Here is a 16024-nt window from a genome sequence, read left to right as displayed (position 1 = left end):
AAGTGGAGGAGCCATTGATTTTTCAAATATATGTTTTTAGTGTTCTCTTTATAAATATTCCTCTGTAGAATGAAAAGAAAATACTTTTTCTATACACTATTCTCTTGTTATTATCCATTACTACAGTACAAATTCACTTTTAGTCCAATGTTTAAGTCTACACAAGCTGATGTGTAAAAAAAATATAAAAATAGGTAACTGAATGATACACTGAAGACTTGGTCTCCATTAGCTTGTAAACACAGAGGAATTGGGTGAGTGAGTAGAAGAGCAAATATAATTTAAGATGTGGAACCTGGAAAATAACAATAATAATAATGCAATCATACATTAAAATATCAGCACAACAGCTAATAAAACTATATATATATATATTTGAGTGTAGTATATTACAACATATGACCACACTACGGACAGTGTTGAAAGTCCTCAGTATGATTGTACAATATAATTTATCAAAACCTAGGTTTTAATATTGAATTTGTACCATTTATGTTAAAGTAATATTATAATCCCCTTTCATCCTTAATAGTCAATTGGGCTATCTGGAATTCTGCATAAAAACAGAATTGATATTTTGCTTGGTCCATGTGATATAGGTGCATTGTTGCCAGTGTTCAGCAATTACTCACTGTCTGGATACCTTATTAGAAAAGTGATAACAGCTCAGGACTTTAGAAGATGAGAGAGATGAAGAATCGGATATAATACATACTGCTGTACAAACAGTGTAAAATAGTTAAGGATGGTTTTAAGGACATGCATATATGACCCAGTGGCTCGGATACATGAAATATCCCTCTCCTGGAAGTGAACACAAAAATAAATTCCTTGCACACTGAAATAAACACGAATTCTTAGTGACCTAAACTGTAATCATTAGCAAACTTACCTTAACTTGGGAGATATTAAATATTATACACACAGAGAACTGCAGAGAGTAAGCAAAGAAGTGGGAGGAGTGGTAGATACGCTGGAGGGCAGGGATAGGATACAGAAAGACCTAGACAAATTGGAGGATTGGGCCAAAAGAAATCTGATGAGGTTCAATAAGGATAAGTGCAGGGTCCTGCACTTAGGACGGAAGAACCCAATGCACAGCTACAGACTAGGGACCGAATGGCTAGGCAGCAGTTCTGCGGAAAAGGACCTAGGGGTGACAGTGGACGAGAAGCTGGATATGAGTCAGCAGTGTGCCCTTGTTGCCAAGAAGGCCAATGGCATTTTGGGATGTATAAGTAGGGGCATAGCCAGCAGATCGAGGGAGGTGATCGTTCCCCTCTATTCGACATTGGTGAGGCCTCATCTGGAGTACTGTGTCCAGTTTTGGGCCCCAAACTTCAAGAAGGATGTGGATAAATTGGAGAGAGTCCAGCGAAGGGCAACAAAAATGATTAGGGGACTGGAACACATGAGTTATGAGGAGAGGCTGAGGGAGCTGGGATTGTTTAGCCTGCAGAAGAGAAGAATGAGGGGGGATTTGATAGCTGCTTTCAACTACCTGAAAGGGGGTTCCAAAGAGGATGGCTCTAGACTGTTCTCAATGGTAGCAGATGACAGAACGAGGAGTTATGGTCTCAAGTTGCAGTGGGGGAGGTTTAGATTGGATATTAGGAAAAACTTTTTCACTAAGAGGGTGGTGAAACACTGGAATGCGTTACCTAGGGAGGTGGTAGAATCTCCTTCCTTAGAGGTTTTTAAGGTCAGGCTTGACAAAGCCCTGGCTGGGATGATTTAACTGGGAATTGGTCCTGCTTTGAGCAGGGGGTTGGACTAGATGACCTTCTGGGGTCCCTTCCAACCCTGATATTCTATGATTCTAAGTAAATGGGTAGAAACATTGCTCTGTTGGGTACCTGGCTGACTCTTCAATATAAAAAGTGCAAAGAGAAGTGTTTGTTCTGCAAAGTGATGCTGACAAGTAAGCCAGATCCAGCGTTCCTCACAATGCCATTCTGGTGTTCAGATGCTGCTGCAGTACCTGGTCTAACTCAGAAGGCAGTTGTCCTCAATTAAAAACAAGGCTTAGTACTCAGGGAACAGTTGATCAAAGCAGAATTAAGTTAATTTTTTAAAAAATGTAGGGAAGCCACCTCAGATTTTACAACAAATATTCCTTACAAGGCTCAAGTCCATATTTCCAATCATCTACCCTTGACTTTTCTACTGTGGCCTACTAGCATAGTATCTAAGTGCTGGTTCAGATTTGTCATGCACAATGTCTCTCTAGCTCTCAGTAATCTAACGTTTCCTCCACTATCATCACTGTTGGGAAGCAGGCACTACTGCTGTGATAAGTGAATTTTTGGAAGCAACTTGTAACAAAAACAAAGATGTAGCACTTATTTCTTTGTGGGGAAAAAGAAAAAGGAGCTACCAAGACAATGCCAGTCACTGAGGCTAATGAGAGAGCACGGAAACACAGTAGAAACACTGAGGCAGAGCCTCAGCTGGTCTTAAATTGCCATAATTCCATTAACTTCCATGGAGCTAGGACAAGTTATGCCATCTGAGGCTCCATCTCAAAGAGTTTAGAATCAGACTTCTGAACAAGTCTAACAAGGTAAGGGAAGTCAAGAGTAGCTAAGAAAGTACTGTAGAAATCTAGATGAGAGATAAAAAGATTGCTGCATAATTTTGATACTCTGCAATTGGTCAGTTAGGTATTGTCTTCAATAGGAAAAAAAGGTATATTAACTTGAATTAGCTATCACAAGGCAAAATCCTAGTAAAGACAAGGCACTTGTAGTTTAAAATGAGTTAGCAGATCAAGATAAACCCTAGATAGCCATGTAGTCTTAACCTCAGCCAGCTAACGTGTGCAAACAAACTGCCTGGTCTTCACGAGGGTTTTACCTTGTGTTTGCTAACGCAAATTCAGAATACACCTTTTCATCCTAATGAAGACAAGGCTTTACAGGCTGAGGATCACCATAGACTTAGCCCTGGTCTACAGCATTGTTGAACATGAGGTAGCCTATATTTTACATCAACTGCTTCAGACTGTTGTCTGACATTTGGTGGAAACACTCTGCTTTCCATCCCTTTCCTTTGTAATCCTCCTACTCTATTTTCCCTTCTCTCCTCCAGTCTTTTCTAACCTCCCCAGTTCTTTATCTACCCTTCCTAGCTATCCCTTTCAGTCATTCCTCCTCATGGATAATTTCCCACCTGCTTACCATTGTGCCTCTTCCTTCACACTTTCCTTTCTGCTTCCACTTACGCTACTCTTTCTTCCTGGATGCTGGATACTTCTTCCTGATGCATGTGCTATGCATGTTTTTATCCCCACTTAAAATCGGATATAAAGCTATGACTCAAATTTGATTTTTAATGCTTTGCAAAATGTTCACAGTGAAACCTGAAGCCAGGCAAAATTTACCTGGTGTTATGTTTTAACACAAACTTGCAACTCTAACCTGTTAAAATCTCTAGCTTGGGATGACTGATACAAAACCGTTCAAATCAGGTGAAATTTTGTAGAACAAGCAGTTAATTCAGCTGATTTTGCTTTGTGGTTTTAGCTACATCAAACCCAAAACAAAGGGTTGGTCTCCACATACTTTGGTACCAATTTAACTATATTGGCTTAGAAACCAATATAGTGAAAGTGGTGCAACCCCCTAGTGTGGATGCAATTATACCAGTGTAGAGCTTATTTTCACAGATTTGTAGAGAATGGTCCCTAGTATAAAGCACAAATAGTCATTGGTCCAAGCAGACAGTATGGGACCGACTCTATAGCCAGTGGAGGAGGGAGACCCCAGATCAAATCCCTGCTCCAATGACTATTTAATTATTTATACACTGTAAAAACTGCTTCAACAGGAGAGACTGAGCGAGCTCCACATCAGAATATTCCATAGCCCAGTGGCTAGGGCACTTTTCTGCACCGAGGGAGCCCCAAGTTCAAATCCTTTCTCCACCTCAGGTAGAAGGGGGAACTGAATCCGGGTTTGCCATGAGTGCCCTAGCCACCAGGCTAAAGCTTATAAGGAAGACAGCAACGGTGGTACCACCACTTCTCCCTGTCTTTTGCCAATGGCATCTCAGTCTTTGGGAAAAAAAATTTTTTTTGCTGAAACTATGCAGCCCTTTGTGTTGATTCTGTGAATAGTTTCAGTTTGTTGAAAAATGCGTACTGTTTGTTGCAAAAAAAATTCCCTCAGGTCCAGTCCTTACGCCAGTTCTGTGCCATCAGGCTAGAGCCTTAGATGATAAAATGGAAAAACACGATGACTTTTCATCATGACAAGGATAGCGGTATTATTGCAGACCTCTCTCAGACGTGTGTATCTGTGTTACTAATAATAATGAGAAAAATTATTTGTAAAAGTTTGCTTAAGAAGTAATAACAGCTTCACTGCCATAAAGGCTGATCCTTTGGTATTAATACGCACATTCGTATATGTGGCTCAGGATGTGAATTGCGCTACACTTAAGAGAATGTCAGTAAAAACGCAATGTTCTGGATACAGGTGATATCACAGTTCACAGATGAATTCAAAGAAGAATGAAAAGCTCTACAAGTAAAATTATTCCGACGGTGTCGGTGCTCCCGCACTTCTCAGAGAATCCGGACTCCCCAGTTTTGTAAGTTTTCAGTGGATCTTGAAAAATATTATGCAGGTGCTCTGTGTAATTTGAAAAGTGAGCAGCATCACTGAATCTGACCATAAACCAGATTTGCTCTTAGGGCTGCATTTTTAGCCAGGGTGAGGTTTTCCTCCTGTGTCTCTCTAGTGTGGAATACTAGATACACTAAAATATGCTGCTTTTCCTCAGATGAGTGCCATTTCTTTGGGAAAGATCTTCTTCCTGGTCACTTTCACAATTTCTCTGAAATAAAGAGGCTGCCATGTTTCAGTCTGTTGAATGAGATACAGAGTTCCTACATAGATTAGCAAACACATACTTAATCTGTCACCTATGGGGGGATAAGCAGTAGTGTGAAGAGAAACATCACTGAGTTTCTCTAGAAGTGTAAGGTGCATTATGGACATTTTCCCCATCAACTGGAACATTTAGTAGGCCACAGCGAGACACAGGATTCTAGACTGGTTTGTCCACTTTGGGGTGGCTGTCCCCAGATGAGATTATTGTGCCAAAACTAAAATAAGTGACCTCCCAGCCAAAGTACAGCAGATGGTGTGTAGTGGGGTTGTTGATCTGACCCTAAAGCAGGACATCCTTGTTCCTATTTTTCTATATTGACTAAAACTCACTGTCAAAACAGCTTGACAGAAACCCCTATTTTATCTTTGGCTAAATAGAGACTGGGAAAATGCATGTAAATAATAAAGCAAAAAATAAATAACACCCACTAAAAAACTATAGATGGTATAAGAACCTATACAGAATAGAATACTTAGACAAAAATGCATCAGGAGTACATAAGCTTCTTATACTTGCAACCTAATGAATTTTTCGAATCACGTTTCTGCAAACCTAAAGTTTAAGCAATACAAACCGTCCAGTGATGTGCTCTCATGAGAAGCCACTGAACACAAGGGTTTTCCCATTTTAGATAAGACCTTTTATATTCAAGTGCTTCCTTAGTCCATGTTTGCTCACATAGCAACCTTCTGCTGAAGTCTATGGCAAAATCTCACTGGCATCAGTAGTGCAAGATTTGCCCTTAGCATCAAATTTCCATTCCCTATGCAAAGCCCATTTATTTTGTCTTTGCACAGGGGAACTACAATACATAGTAGGGTTTGGGATGAAATCACCCCTTCCCCACCCAGCACAGAGCAACTGCACCTCCTCGCCTCTCTCAGTTAAGGGTTTGATACCATGCTCATCACTATGGTAGCCATGTACTTAGTGCAACTTTCATACTACTCCCCCATATTATAATTTTGGCCATGAATTCAGTTTGCAGAGCCACTGGCCACTCCTTGCTCCCCATTTATGCCGCAGATAGCACTGTTGGAGCAATGGCCCAGGGTACACAAAAGGTACAGTATCTCATGGTCTGGTTTCTCCATGGGTTGACTACCCAGAACCATGGCAGTTCAGATTTTTTTGGACCTTAGGTGCCCATGCTAGGGGAGCAAGATTCACTTCACAGTAAAATGGTTACTTTTCCCTTCCCTTTTCCCCTTGTTTTTTCAATGTACCTACCGAACTTTCATCCTGCATCAGTGAGACCTTTCTCATCTGTGAGCGAGATAAGTGGTTGCACAGTGAGACAATACTGTAAGAGAGCTGGGGGAGGAGAGAGATGAGAATTAAGTGACACTTGCAATGTAGAAATCCCTAGCATACTTAAAAAGAAAAGGAGTACTTGTGGCACCTTAGAGACTAGTCTCTAAGGTGCCACAAGTACTCCTTTTCTTTTTGCGAATACAGACTAACACGGCTGTTACTCTGAAACCTAGCATACTTAATACAGCGATAGTGCTTTACACCTTCAAAGCACTATGCAAATGTTAACTTGCCCTCAAAGCCCCTCAGCGTAAGTAAGTATTACCACATCAGTATTAATGTCCCAATGCCGTACCTTCCATCGCCTTCTGGCATATTGCCTTTTGAAGTTTTCCAAGTTAATGACAGATTCTCGCCTCACCAAGGCCTGCCGCTTGTCCATTGGCTGGAAGACAAAAGATGACAAGTTTCAGAGTAACAGCCGTGTTAATCTGTATTCGCAAAAAGGAGTACTTGTGGCACCTTAGAGACTAACCAATTTATTTGAGCATAAGCTTTCGTGAGCTCCGATGAAGTGAGCTGTAGCTCAGGAAAGCTTATGCTCAAATAAATTGGTTAGTCTCTAAGGTGCCACAAGAGATGACAAGTTGATTGCTTAGCTTTCCCTAGGGACAGAAAGTAAACATAACTCTGCTTCTGTCAGTTACACACTGAACTGAGTTAAAAACCAGAGAGAGGATGGCAGAGAGGTGCTCAGCCGAGGGAGAAGTTCTTGACTGTGCTAATTCTTCAGAGCGCTTCCCTCTGTCGACCTGTAGCACCTGTGTCTTATCTGCATTGAGCCTGAGTTCGCTGGCTTTCATCCAACCCCCTTTCTCTGAAAGGCATTGGGAGAGCAGGGAAAGGGCTCCAGCAGGGGCTGTTGAGAAGGAGATGGAGAGGTGTTGTCAGCATATTGATGACATTTTAGCCTGTATCTCCACAGCCTTCCGCAGGGTTTTGACAAGTGTCGCTTTGGAATGATGATAGAACAGAACCCTGTGGGGTTCCTTAGTCAAGGCCCTTTAGGAAGGGAAACAGGTTTCCTGGCTCTACCTCTGACCCCTTTGGAAGTAATGAGGGTTTAAAATTAATTCCATCCAGCTGCCATAGTTAAGTGCATAAGGAACCCTCACAATCCATGGTGCTGACAGACCAAGTAGTATTAACTTGAACATCTGTCATAGGGAGCTAGGAATTGTCATACCAGGTCAGGCCTGTGGTTCATCTACTTCAGTGTCCTGTCTCTGACACGCATTCTGTATCTGTTTAGCTTTTTAAAGCCAAGCCACTGTTTCAACTCCTGAGAGGGTTTAAGGTCCCATCAAAGGCAAAATCTCAGTTCAGCCTTAACTCTAAAGTCACTATTAGTTCCTCCAGGGTAAAGGGAAACAGACGAGTGTACTTTTTTCATTGTCCAAGCTGAGTGTGATGCTAAAAGTAAACAGCACAGATGGTGAAGGGCAAATTAGATTGATGATCAACGATCTGAAGTGTTTAACAGAGACATTACTAAGAAAAGCTGCTTTTTAAAAAAAAGAAATATATGATTTTTAAACCTGATAGTGTTCCCTTTAAAAAATAATACCCTTTTCAGAGGTTCCATAGGGCTTAGTCAATATCCCAACTGCTAATCAGCCATGTCAGATCCTTCCCTATGTACACTGTCAGGTGGGTGGGAAATGATGCTACTGATATCATTACTAGTACTTTAGAAATCAGGGAACTATATCAGTCCCAGTGTACTAATGAAATACTAACAATGGAAAAGCTGAGTAAGCCCCCAAAAAGCCAAATCATTGTTATTAAACAGTGTGGAAATTTTTGCATTACACTAGTTCAGAGGTTCTTAACCCATGGGCCATGTCCCCAAAGGAATTCAACCAACTCTTATCTGCTCCCATTCCCTCTCTCTGGTATTCTGCTGAAACTAGTTTATTCAGTTACTTGCATTGAGGTCCCCCATAAAGATGCTTCACATTGTACCAATCCTAGTGGTCCAAAACAACTGCATAGGATTCTGGGTGCATGCGAGAGGAATCAGATGCAAGGAGTTGCACATGGGCTTATGTGATGAAAGAGGTGAAAGGAGAGATAATCTCCACTTAAGGGGAACATAAAATGTTACAAACATTTTAAGATGTGATCACTAAACCTGATTCTCTGTTTTAATGCACGCAGCTTTTTCTAGAGATGAGCCCTAGTGACAAAGTTCAGATCTAGATCCTAGCTTTCTAGCTTTGGATGTGTTAATATTTAGGGTTTCAATGTTAGGCCCTTTAGAAAGATACACTTCAGCCAAAGTTCAGAGTGAACCTTTCCCTAATTTCGTACCTCTTTTTTCCCCCCAGCATGTCTTTTTGGTGTGTAAGTTTACTGGGTTTACTATTTACCAGAAGGATTTGATAACCCCACCTCGACAGTGCTGTTTCGTGCTACCAATCGGCACAGGGAGACTTTATAGACACAAATAACTTTTTGAGGGACTTGTTAATCCAGTTTTGAAACTGGAGAATGTATAACATATGAACAAGAAATACTGAGAAACTTCAAAGAGATCTATCTACATGTCCTCTGCTACTCACACATCCAATTGTAACGCACCAAGAGTGCTGCTTCTCCGCTGACCCAGGAAGTAGGTCAGTAGCATGCTGAAGCAATGGCAAAGACCCGAATAGGCCATAACTATGAGGAGTTTGCTGATCAGTAAAACAGGACATAAGAACAAAGTTATAACAAAGATAGCTTTCAACTGGAAGTGATTCACATTACAAGAACTGGACAGTTATTTAAGATGGATTGCAGGAGGTGCTCATTTAGGTTGTGAAACCAATAGGTTCAATTCAGAACTGAACAGGAAAAGTAACGGAATACATAGGTTTCACTTGCATGAGGCCTGTCATGAAGTATCATTTTCATGAAATAGTGCAAACTAAAAATGGGAACTTTTCCCAAACTCCTCATAATAAAATGAGAGAACGTTAGCTGACATTCAATATCAGTTACGGTACACATGCTACATCAGTAAATGGGGTCCAGGGAACTTATGTTGTAAGTAGATGTTATGGTGGTGGGAGATCCAGAAATGCTTAGATTTAATTGGACGAGAATGAAACAAACAAGGAAATAGAAGCACCAGAGCAGAATGGAAAGTGCACCCTCAAAGATTTAAACATCTTGTCAGAAAACTGGTAATACTGTTGAGCAGACAGATTCTCTTTCACACAAGCTATAATGCTGTTAAACAGCCAACACTGTTCTAAACAATACACCTATAACAGGGTACAACACCACATCTTTTCTTGTCAATAGTTCTGCAATTTGACTGTAGCCCGTCTGCTGATGTATTTTACAGAATCTTTATAAGAAAGGGAGAGAGAGCAAGGAGGTGCCATAGGACATCAGCATCAATGAGGGACTCAGAGTTTTAAAGCTTTATGCACATGTATTCTGAGATACTTGTCAGCCCAAGGACAACCTCAGAGCCAGCAGCATCTAAGTGCAAGTTGTTCAGCTTTGGCTCTAAGATTTTAACAAATATTTTTATGCAACAGACAAAAGGTATGTAACACCTTGAAGATATGCTGTTAGATAGTCATGGCTTGATCATCAGAGGGGTTGAGATTTCACAAATCCCTTTCAAATGGAACCTTTTAGTGCTCAGCACTTCTGATAATCAGGTCATCAATGTAAAAACTCCAGAGGATTTACCATAGTATAGCAGACCACCACTCAACCCTTTCTTCAGTCTTGGCCAATACCTGATCCTATCCCTTCTGGGCCACCAGAGGGCAGGGAGGCCATATAAATAGGATCTTTTTCTATAAAAGAGGATATGAAAATGTCAGTTCTAAAAAGAACACTTTTTGTGGGAAATCCAGGACAACTTTCACTGTTGCACAGAGAAATGTTTAAAGCCTAATGGCAAACACCTGAACCATTTGCACTGCTTCTGCTTCCCATCATTCTCCGAAACTGTCCTCAGCTTTGGAACCTGTACAAATAAATACAGAGGCTGCGATTTCATCTCCAATGACAAAGTATGTCAATACCTCTGAGAGAAAGGAGCTGAAATTATCAGCCTGCCCTCCATCTCCGTTAAAGATAGACAACATCTGTGCACAATTGACCCTGGATATTGAAGCATGAGATGTCAGTTCCCCACATTATAAGGGGCTAGGCAGCATGCCACAAATGTGCTAAGTCAAAAAGACTGGTGAGAAATCAGGTTAGACCTACAAAATGTCCCTGTTAAATGTCAGTTGAATAATCATCAAAAAACATTTAAGTGCTCGTTCAATGGCAGAGCCCTTGAAGCTCCACCAAAATAATTAGTTTTCTGATACTCCAGACTGTTAATAATCAGTTGCCCCATATTGCTAAGTACCTTGCAAAGTTGTGATCTTGTCATTCTCAGCTGGACATGCTCCTTTCTCAGGAGTGGTACAGCACTGTCCTCCTTCAGCTCATGAAAAAAGCACAGGCCTTGGGGAGTGGGTCATAATTATACTAGCCTCAGACATGCTAAAGAGCAGAGCACCTGCTCTAATGTCCCTTCTGTTCTGTGCTGGTACATTCATACACAGAGATAATCCAAAAGGACAGAAATATGGGGCCAGAAATGGGGCAGACAGATTCTGTACATTGAGGGTCTTTTCTCCAGATTTTGAATCTTACTAGATTTTCTTATTTTTCAAAATGAGGGGAAGAGAACTTAGATTCTGAAAAAGTTGTCTAGTCCCTCTGGACAGTGGCCTCTTCAACGTACCGTGCAGCACTGGGCAGAGCTCTAGGCTTGGACTCTCAAAGGAGCCTGACGCTCAGTGGCAGTTGGGCCCCTCCCTCCCTCCCTCCTCTGGCACCCTTGAAAATTACAAACGAGATATAAGATTTATTAGGTCCTTGGTAAAATTTTCATTTAAGCACTTAAGTGACTTTTGAGCCTGAGTCCCTTTTTCAAAGATATTTAGGCACCTTACTCTCATTGATTTTAGTGGGAGTTAGGCACCTAAATATCTTTAAGGATCTGGGCCTTCGGCACTTAGCAACCTCAGTCTCATTGAAAGACAATGTCACTTATGTGCCTAAGTCACTTAGAAACTTTTGAAAATTCTACTTCCATCCTGTCTAATGTGGAATGTGTCTCAGGATAGGGTGCGTGTCTATTTTCTGCCCATCACCAGACACAGCTATTGTGCTTCAGATAGGTGTAAAACAAATATATACATTAAGCATGGTTTTTCACAAGTCTCCCAAAGTCACTATGAGAACATGGCACTTTCTGATTTATCATTCTCTGTGAACTGAATGAGAATACATTGGTGCTTTGTAGATAAAAATAATAAACAGGATTATTCTTATAACCTTATGAGCAGCAGCCCATTACATTTAAATTATTAGCTTTTCCAGAACAGAGGAGTGGGCTTTTTAGGGGAGGGCAAGGGCGGACAAAGAGAAAAGTCTGACATGTCATCTCTCCCTTTGTCCTCTTCTTTGTTCAGAGCATGATTATCTGAAAAGGGGGATTTTGGCCACTAAGACTGGAGAGTTTGCCTGAAGCTATACAGAGTGACTCTCACTTTTACCCGTTTTGGGAAAGCAACTGCATCCATTTCCAAATGGGCTGCTAGAAGCAGCACTGAGAGCAAACATTGTTGTTTGACTCTTCTCTCATGGCCCATGCCAGAGCTAGAGAGCCTAGGGGGGAGGGATTTCTTGCTTGATCATGTTGTTTGTATTGTGGTAGTGCACAAAGGCCCAGTCAACATCAGCCCCATTGCAATAGCTGGCCCTGTACAAATCTGTGGGCCTGGCCCCAAGAGACTTCCACTAGATGCATCACAGAACTGGCCATGCAGATATTCTCTGACAATCTGCAGTCTTTATGTCAGGTCATTAAAAACATGGGTTTGATTCCTGCATTGGACCCTGCTATGGCATGGTCAAGTTCCCACTCCCTGATTCTCTGGGCTTCCAGGCAGCTCTATGTTGCACCACTGGTAAAGACTCCTTGAAAGGACCTATGCCAGTCTAGAACTGCCATGTGACACACAGGTCCACCACACTCCCTCCTGACCCACGACACACCCCTCATGCCAAAGTGGCAGGCAGCAGAGGGAGAGAAAGGAGGAGTGTGTGTGTGTGGAGTGTGAGTGTGACAACTGTGGTACAGATGCCCCAATTCATTTTCTCTGCAGGGCATTTGCCACTGGATTACAGCCCCTTTGCAGTACCTCAGCCTCACAAAGGAGCCATAAGCCAGCTAGAGAATCTGGCTCTATAATTACTTCACTAAGTAGATGTTTAAATATCCTATTTCAGTCACAGACTTCCCCATCAGAGACTACAGCATCCTGAATAAGAGACTATTTATTGTGTCCAAAACGTGAAATGGTTACATTTGTGCACATAAATACAGCCCGAGCAGTTAACCTTTCCTTTGAAACACAGGAAAAAGGTGCATTATTCTGTTTAAACATTGACTTTTTTTCCTTTTCCTTTCTTGTAAGTTTCAAAAATGACCTTTGGAACAAACACACCAGTCTCAAGTTCTACCACACTGAGTCAATGAATTGTTTCCTTTGAGAGACCTTTCTTATTGTGGAATAAAAGTCAAAGGTCTATTGACACTGCCTGATGGATCATCATCCTCACAAATAATTTTCCACAGCAAAATATACATACACAGTTCTCCAGTCATTCCATTACAGATTTATCATTCTGTCCTTCGAACAAAATATTTCTGGTACATAAAACATAAGGTAACTGTTTTTATGGCAAGAACTTCACATTAAAGAAATAAAAATGATCTAACACTGGTCCCCAAACTTTTTGCCTCGGGCCACCCCTTACTCCTGTCCGTGCCCCCCCCCCCGCCTCCAAGCTGGGTCTGGGAGCAGGGCTGCTGTACTGGGAGGGGGACGCTGACAGGGTTAAGGGGGCCAAGGCTGGGGCCACAGCCGGGGTCAGTGACGGAGCCTAGGCTGGGGCCAAGGCCGGCAGCTGGGGCACAGGCGCTTGACCGGCAGCTGGACCACTGGGAACAGAGACCTGGGCGTGGGGGCAGGGCCAGGAGCAGAGCTGGGGTGGGGCGGGGTGGCGCTCCTACCCCAAACCCTGTGGAGGCTAGCCTGAGCCCCAGCTGCATCCCCCAGACATTCCTCTGCACCCCCCTAGGGGAGCATGTCCCACAGTTTGGGGACTTCTAACATCTGATGATAATGAAAGAGAGACTGTACCCTGAATAACTAGCCTATAAAATAACCTTAACTTTCCTTCATTAGCTGTGATTTTCATGGTGTGAAATGATAAATCACTGCATCATTTGCTCCGTTTTAAAGGGCTGCAATAACCTTCATAAGTGTTTTTAATGATCTGCTGTGCAGAATTATCCCCAGCAAGTCTGCAAGACTATTGCCCTCATCCAAACAAGAATGCTACCAGGTGATTTTATAGACTTCAAAGCATGCTAAAAAAGGAGTGACATAGTTTTTCATTTCAAGTGAATTACCTAATAATCTTCAGGACCTGTATGTTTACATATTATTATAACGTTAGTACAGAATAACTGCAGGGTTACACGTGCCCTAAAACAAAGTGATTTCTAATTCTAAGGGTTCAGAAACTGGGCTGGTCACAACATCAGCACAAAAACCACCTCAGAGTATAAGTTTTTGGTCAATAGTTTGTGCAACATTTCCATATTTCTATTTTAATGCATAGGTGGTGGTTTTGTGCTGAAGTTACACACTGAGATGATTTCTTACAGCTGCACGTTGAGACAGACGGACAGCAAGGGGTTCTAACGAAGATTTTTGCCTGCTAACCAACATTACTGTCTTGATTCTGCAACATCAAGATTCAAGCCTGCAAGGAATTCCTCACAGCAAGATCTATTTAACAGCTCCATTAGTGATTCATTAATATCTTTGTTGAAAACAGAGCCAAAGTTTCCATTCACACGTGCTTCATTTCCATTCTCCAGCTGAAAACTACTCATTAAATCCTGGATCCATGCGAGTTCCTCAGAAAGTTCCTGACTCAGAGATTCATACTGAGACTTTAGATCAATGTATTTCCCAGTGACACTTGCAAGACTAGAACCTACAGTCTTGATGTCATCCTGAATATGTTTCTTCAGGGATTCAATTTTACGGTGCTCATACTTCAGCTGTGAAAGCTTGTGTCTCACATTTTCATTTTCTTCTTTGTACCAAGCTTCTTTTTCATTATATATGGAAACCAGAGCATCAATGTCCTCCTGCAGGGAATCGTGGGACATAGCCAGAGTGCTGAAACCATGTTCCATCAGAGAAATGTCTTCTACCACCCGGGCAAAGCGCTCAAAGTTGATGTAGGTGTTATTTGGTGGCATACTCGAATGGCACTTGATGGTGTACTCTTTCAGACGTTTTGTCTTCAGCTGACTGTTCTCAGCCTTCTTGTTTTCTTGGACTTTTGTTTCTTCTATCAACTGGTGAGTCTTCAGACAGAAGAACCAGTATTACTGATTGTTTATCAAGATTGCAAGATATTGCACAAATTCAACTCTACACAGCAGACAAGGGATGCAAGACTGCATTTCCACAATGCTGGGGAGAAGCGTCGTTTCCAGTCATTGTTCATGCATTTGATTAAAATAAAAGGGGTAATGTGACAAGCATTGAGCATTCATTCACATGGGACAAGTGTAAATAAATTAAAGGGCCGTGAACTATTTGCATGCTACAGTTTGTGCAGTTAAATTTGCAAAACCATCAACATTTGTGGGGGAAAAATAATCCTGAAAACACTCCACTCAATGTTTTGTACAATACATAACAAAATTAGAACGATCCAGTGTTTAAACATCCACATTTGCCATGCTGAGATTGCTAAATTTATTTTCATTAAGAGATTTATCTACGGAGGCAAGCTTTGCTTAGAACAAAACAACACACACACACACACACAAATCCAAATACCAAGCAAATCCAGACAGCTACTAGCTCACTACACCAATGACATTTTGAGGGAGCTGATTTGTTTTCACATTTGGTGTGGTCAGCTCTTAACACCCAAAAGCACTACATGAGAGGTATGGTTTGTGTCCATGCAAACACTGAGTAGAGATGAAAACAATACAAATTGTGTTCTAATACAGAATACTGTATGCTGATTTATTTATAGTCCAGTCACCTCTCCTTTGGTGTTTATTGTAATAACAGAAGTCATAATTAAGGCTTGCAGAAATCCAAGATTTTGGAAGGAATTGAAGCAGTTTTTACTACTGTTTGTCTTGCACTCAAGGATCTCAGAGTGTTTAGTAGCCAGTTATTTCTCATAACTTACCTGTGAAAAAGGGGAGTATTCTCCCTGCTTTGCTCATAAGTGAAAGTGAGACATGGAGAGGCTAAGGTTCACTGTCTGGTTCAAACTGATTTCTGAAAGCCGTAACCATGATGAATTCTCTTGCCGTTTAGGCACATAGCCTTTTGTGTGGAAATATAAATTCCCATAAAAATTCTGTACTAGTTTGTCCTGAAGCAAATGTTCACCTGTTACAAAATCACCACCCATATTCTGTCACTATCTTTGGCCTTACCGTTATCCAAGGATGAGTGAGAGCTTCTTGAATTGTGAGCCGTTTCCTGCAATGAAACACAGACTTAAATGAGAGCCAAGCTGCTTACCATACACTTCTTTCAGGGTGTTTATGAAACAACATTTTAATATTGTACTTTGTATCTATAACACTGTCACCAGTAGTGACAGGATTACTTACAGTGAGGTACAACTTTCAGGCAGAAGGGTTCACACACAGTTTTCTGTCTTCAGTGTTAATACAGTGCTATCC

General features: G+C 41.5%; 1 protein-coding gene across 2 annotated transcripts in view; it reads right to left on the bottom strand.

Annotated features, from left to right (window-relative positions):
- Positions 1-1728: 1728 nt before the first annotated feature.
- The window catches only part of DAPK2 (death associated protein kinase 2), an 89851-nt gene continuing 75555 nt past the window's right edge, over positions 1729-16024 (bottom strand). The window contains exons 9-12 of one of the 2 annotated variants that reach the window (XM_073303561.1): positions 15773-15818; positions 6506-6595; positions 6127-6210; positions 1729-4839 (exon numbers count right to left, since the gene is read on the bottom strand). In XM_073303561.1, the coding sequence (XP_073159662.1) occupies positions 4762-4839; positions 6127-6210; positions 6506-6595; positions 15773-15818 (298 nt within the window). In that variant the 3' untranslated portion in view covers positions 1729-4761. Of the gene's footprint in view, positions 4840-6126; positions 6211-6505; positions 6596-12521; positions 14672-15772; positions 15819-16024 lie in introns of those variants that run through there. The other variant, XM_073303560.1, reaches the window with a different exon arrangement.

This window comes from Lepidochelys kempii, chromosome 10 (assembly GCF_965140265.1).
Source record: "Lepidochelys kempii isolate rLepKem1 chromosome 10, rLepKem1.hap2, whole genome shotgun sequence".
In the NCBI taxonomy this organism is placed as follows: Eukaryota; Metazoa; Chordata; order Testudines; family Cheloniidae; genus Lepidochelys; species Lepidochelys kempii.
This window is presented reverse-complemented; position numbering and strand designations above follow the sequence as displayed.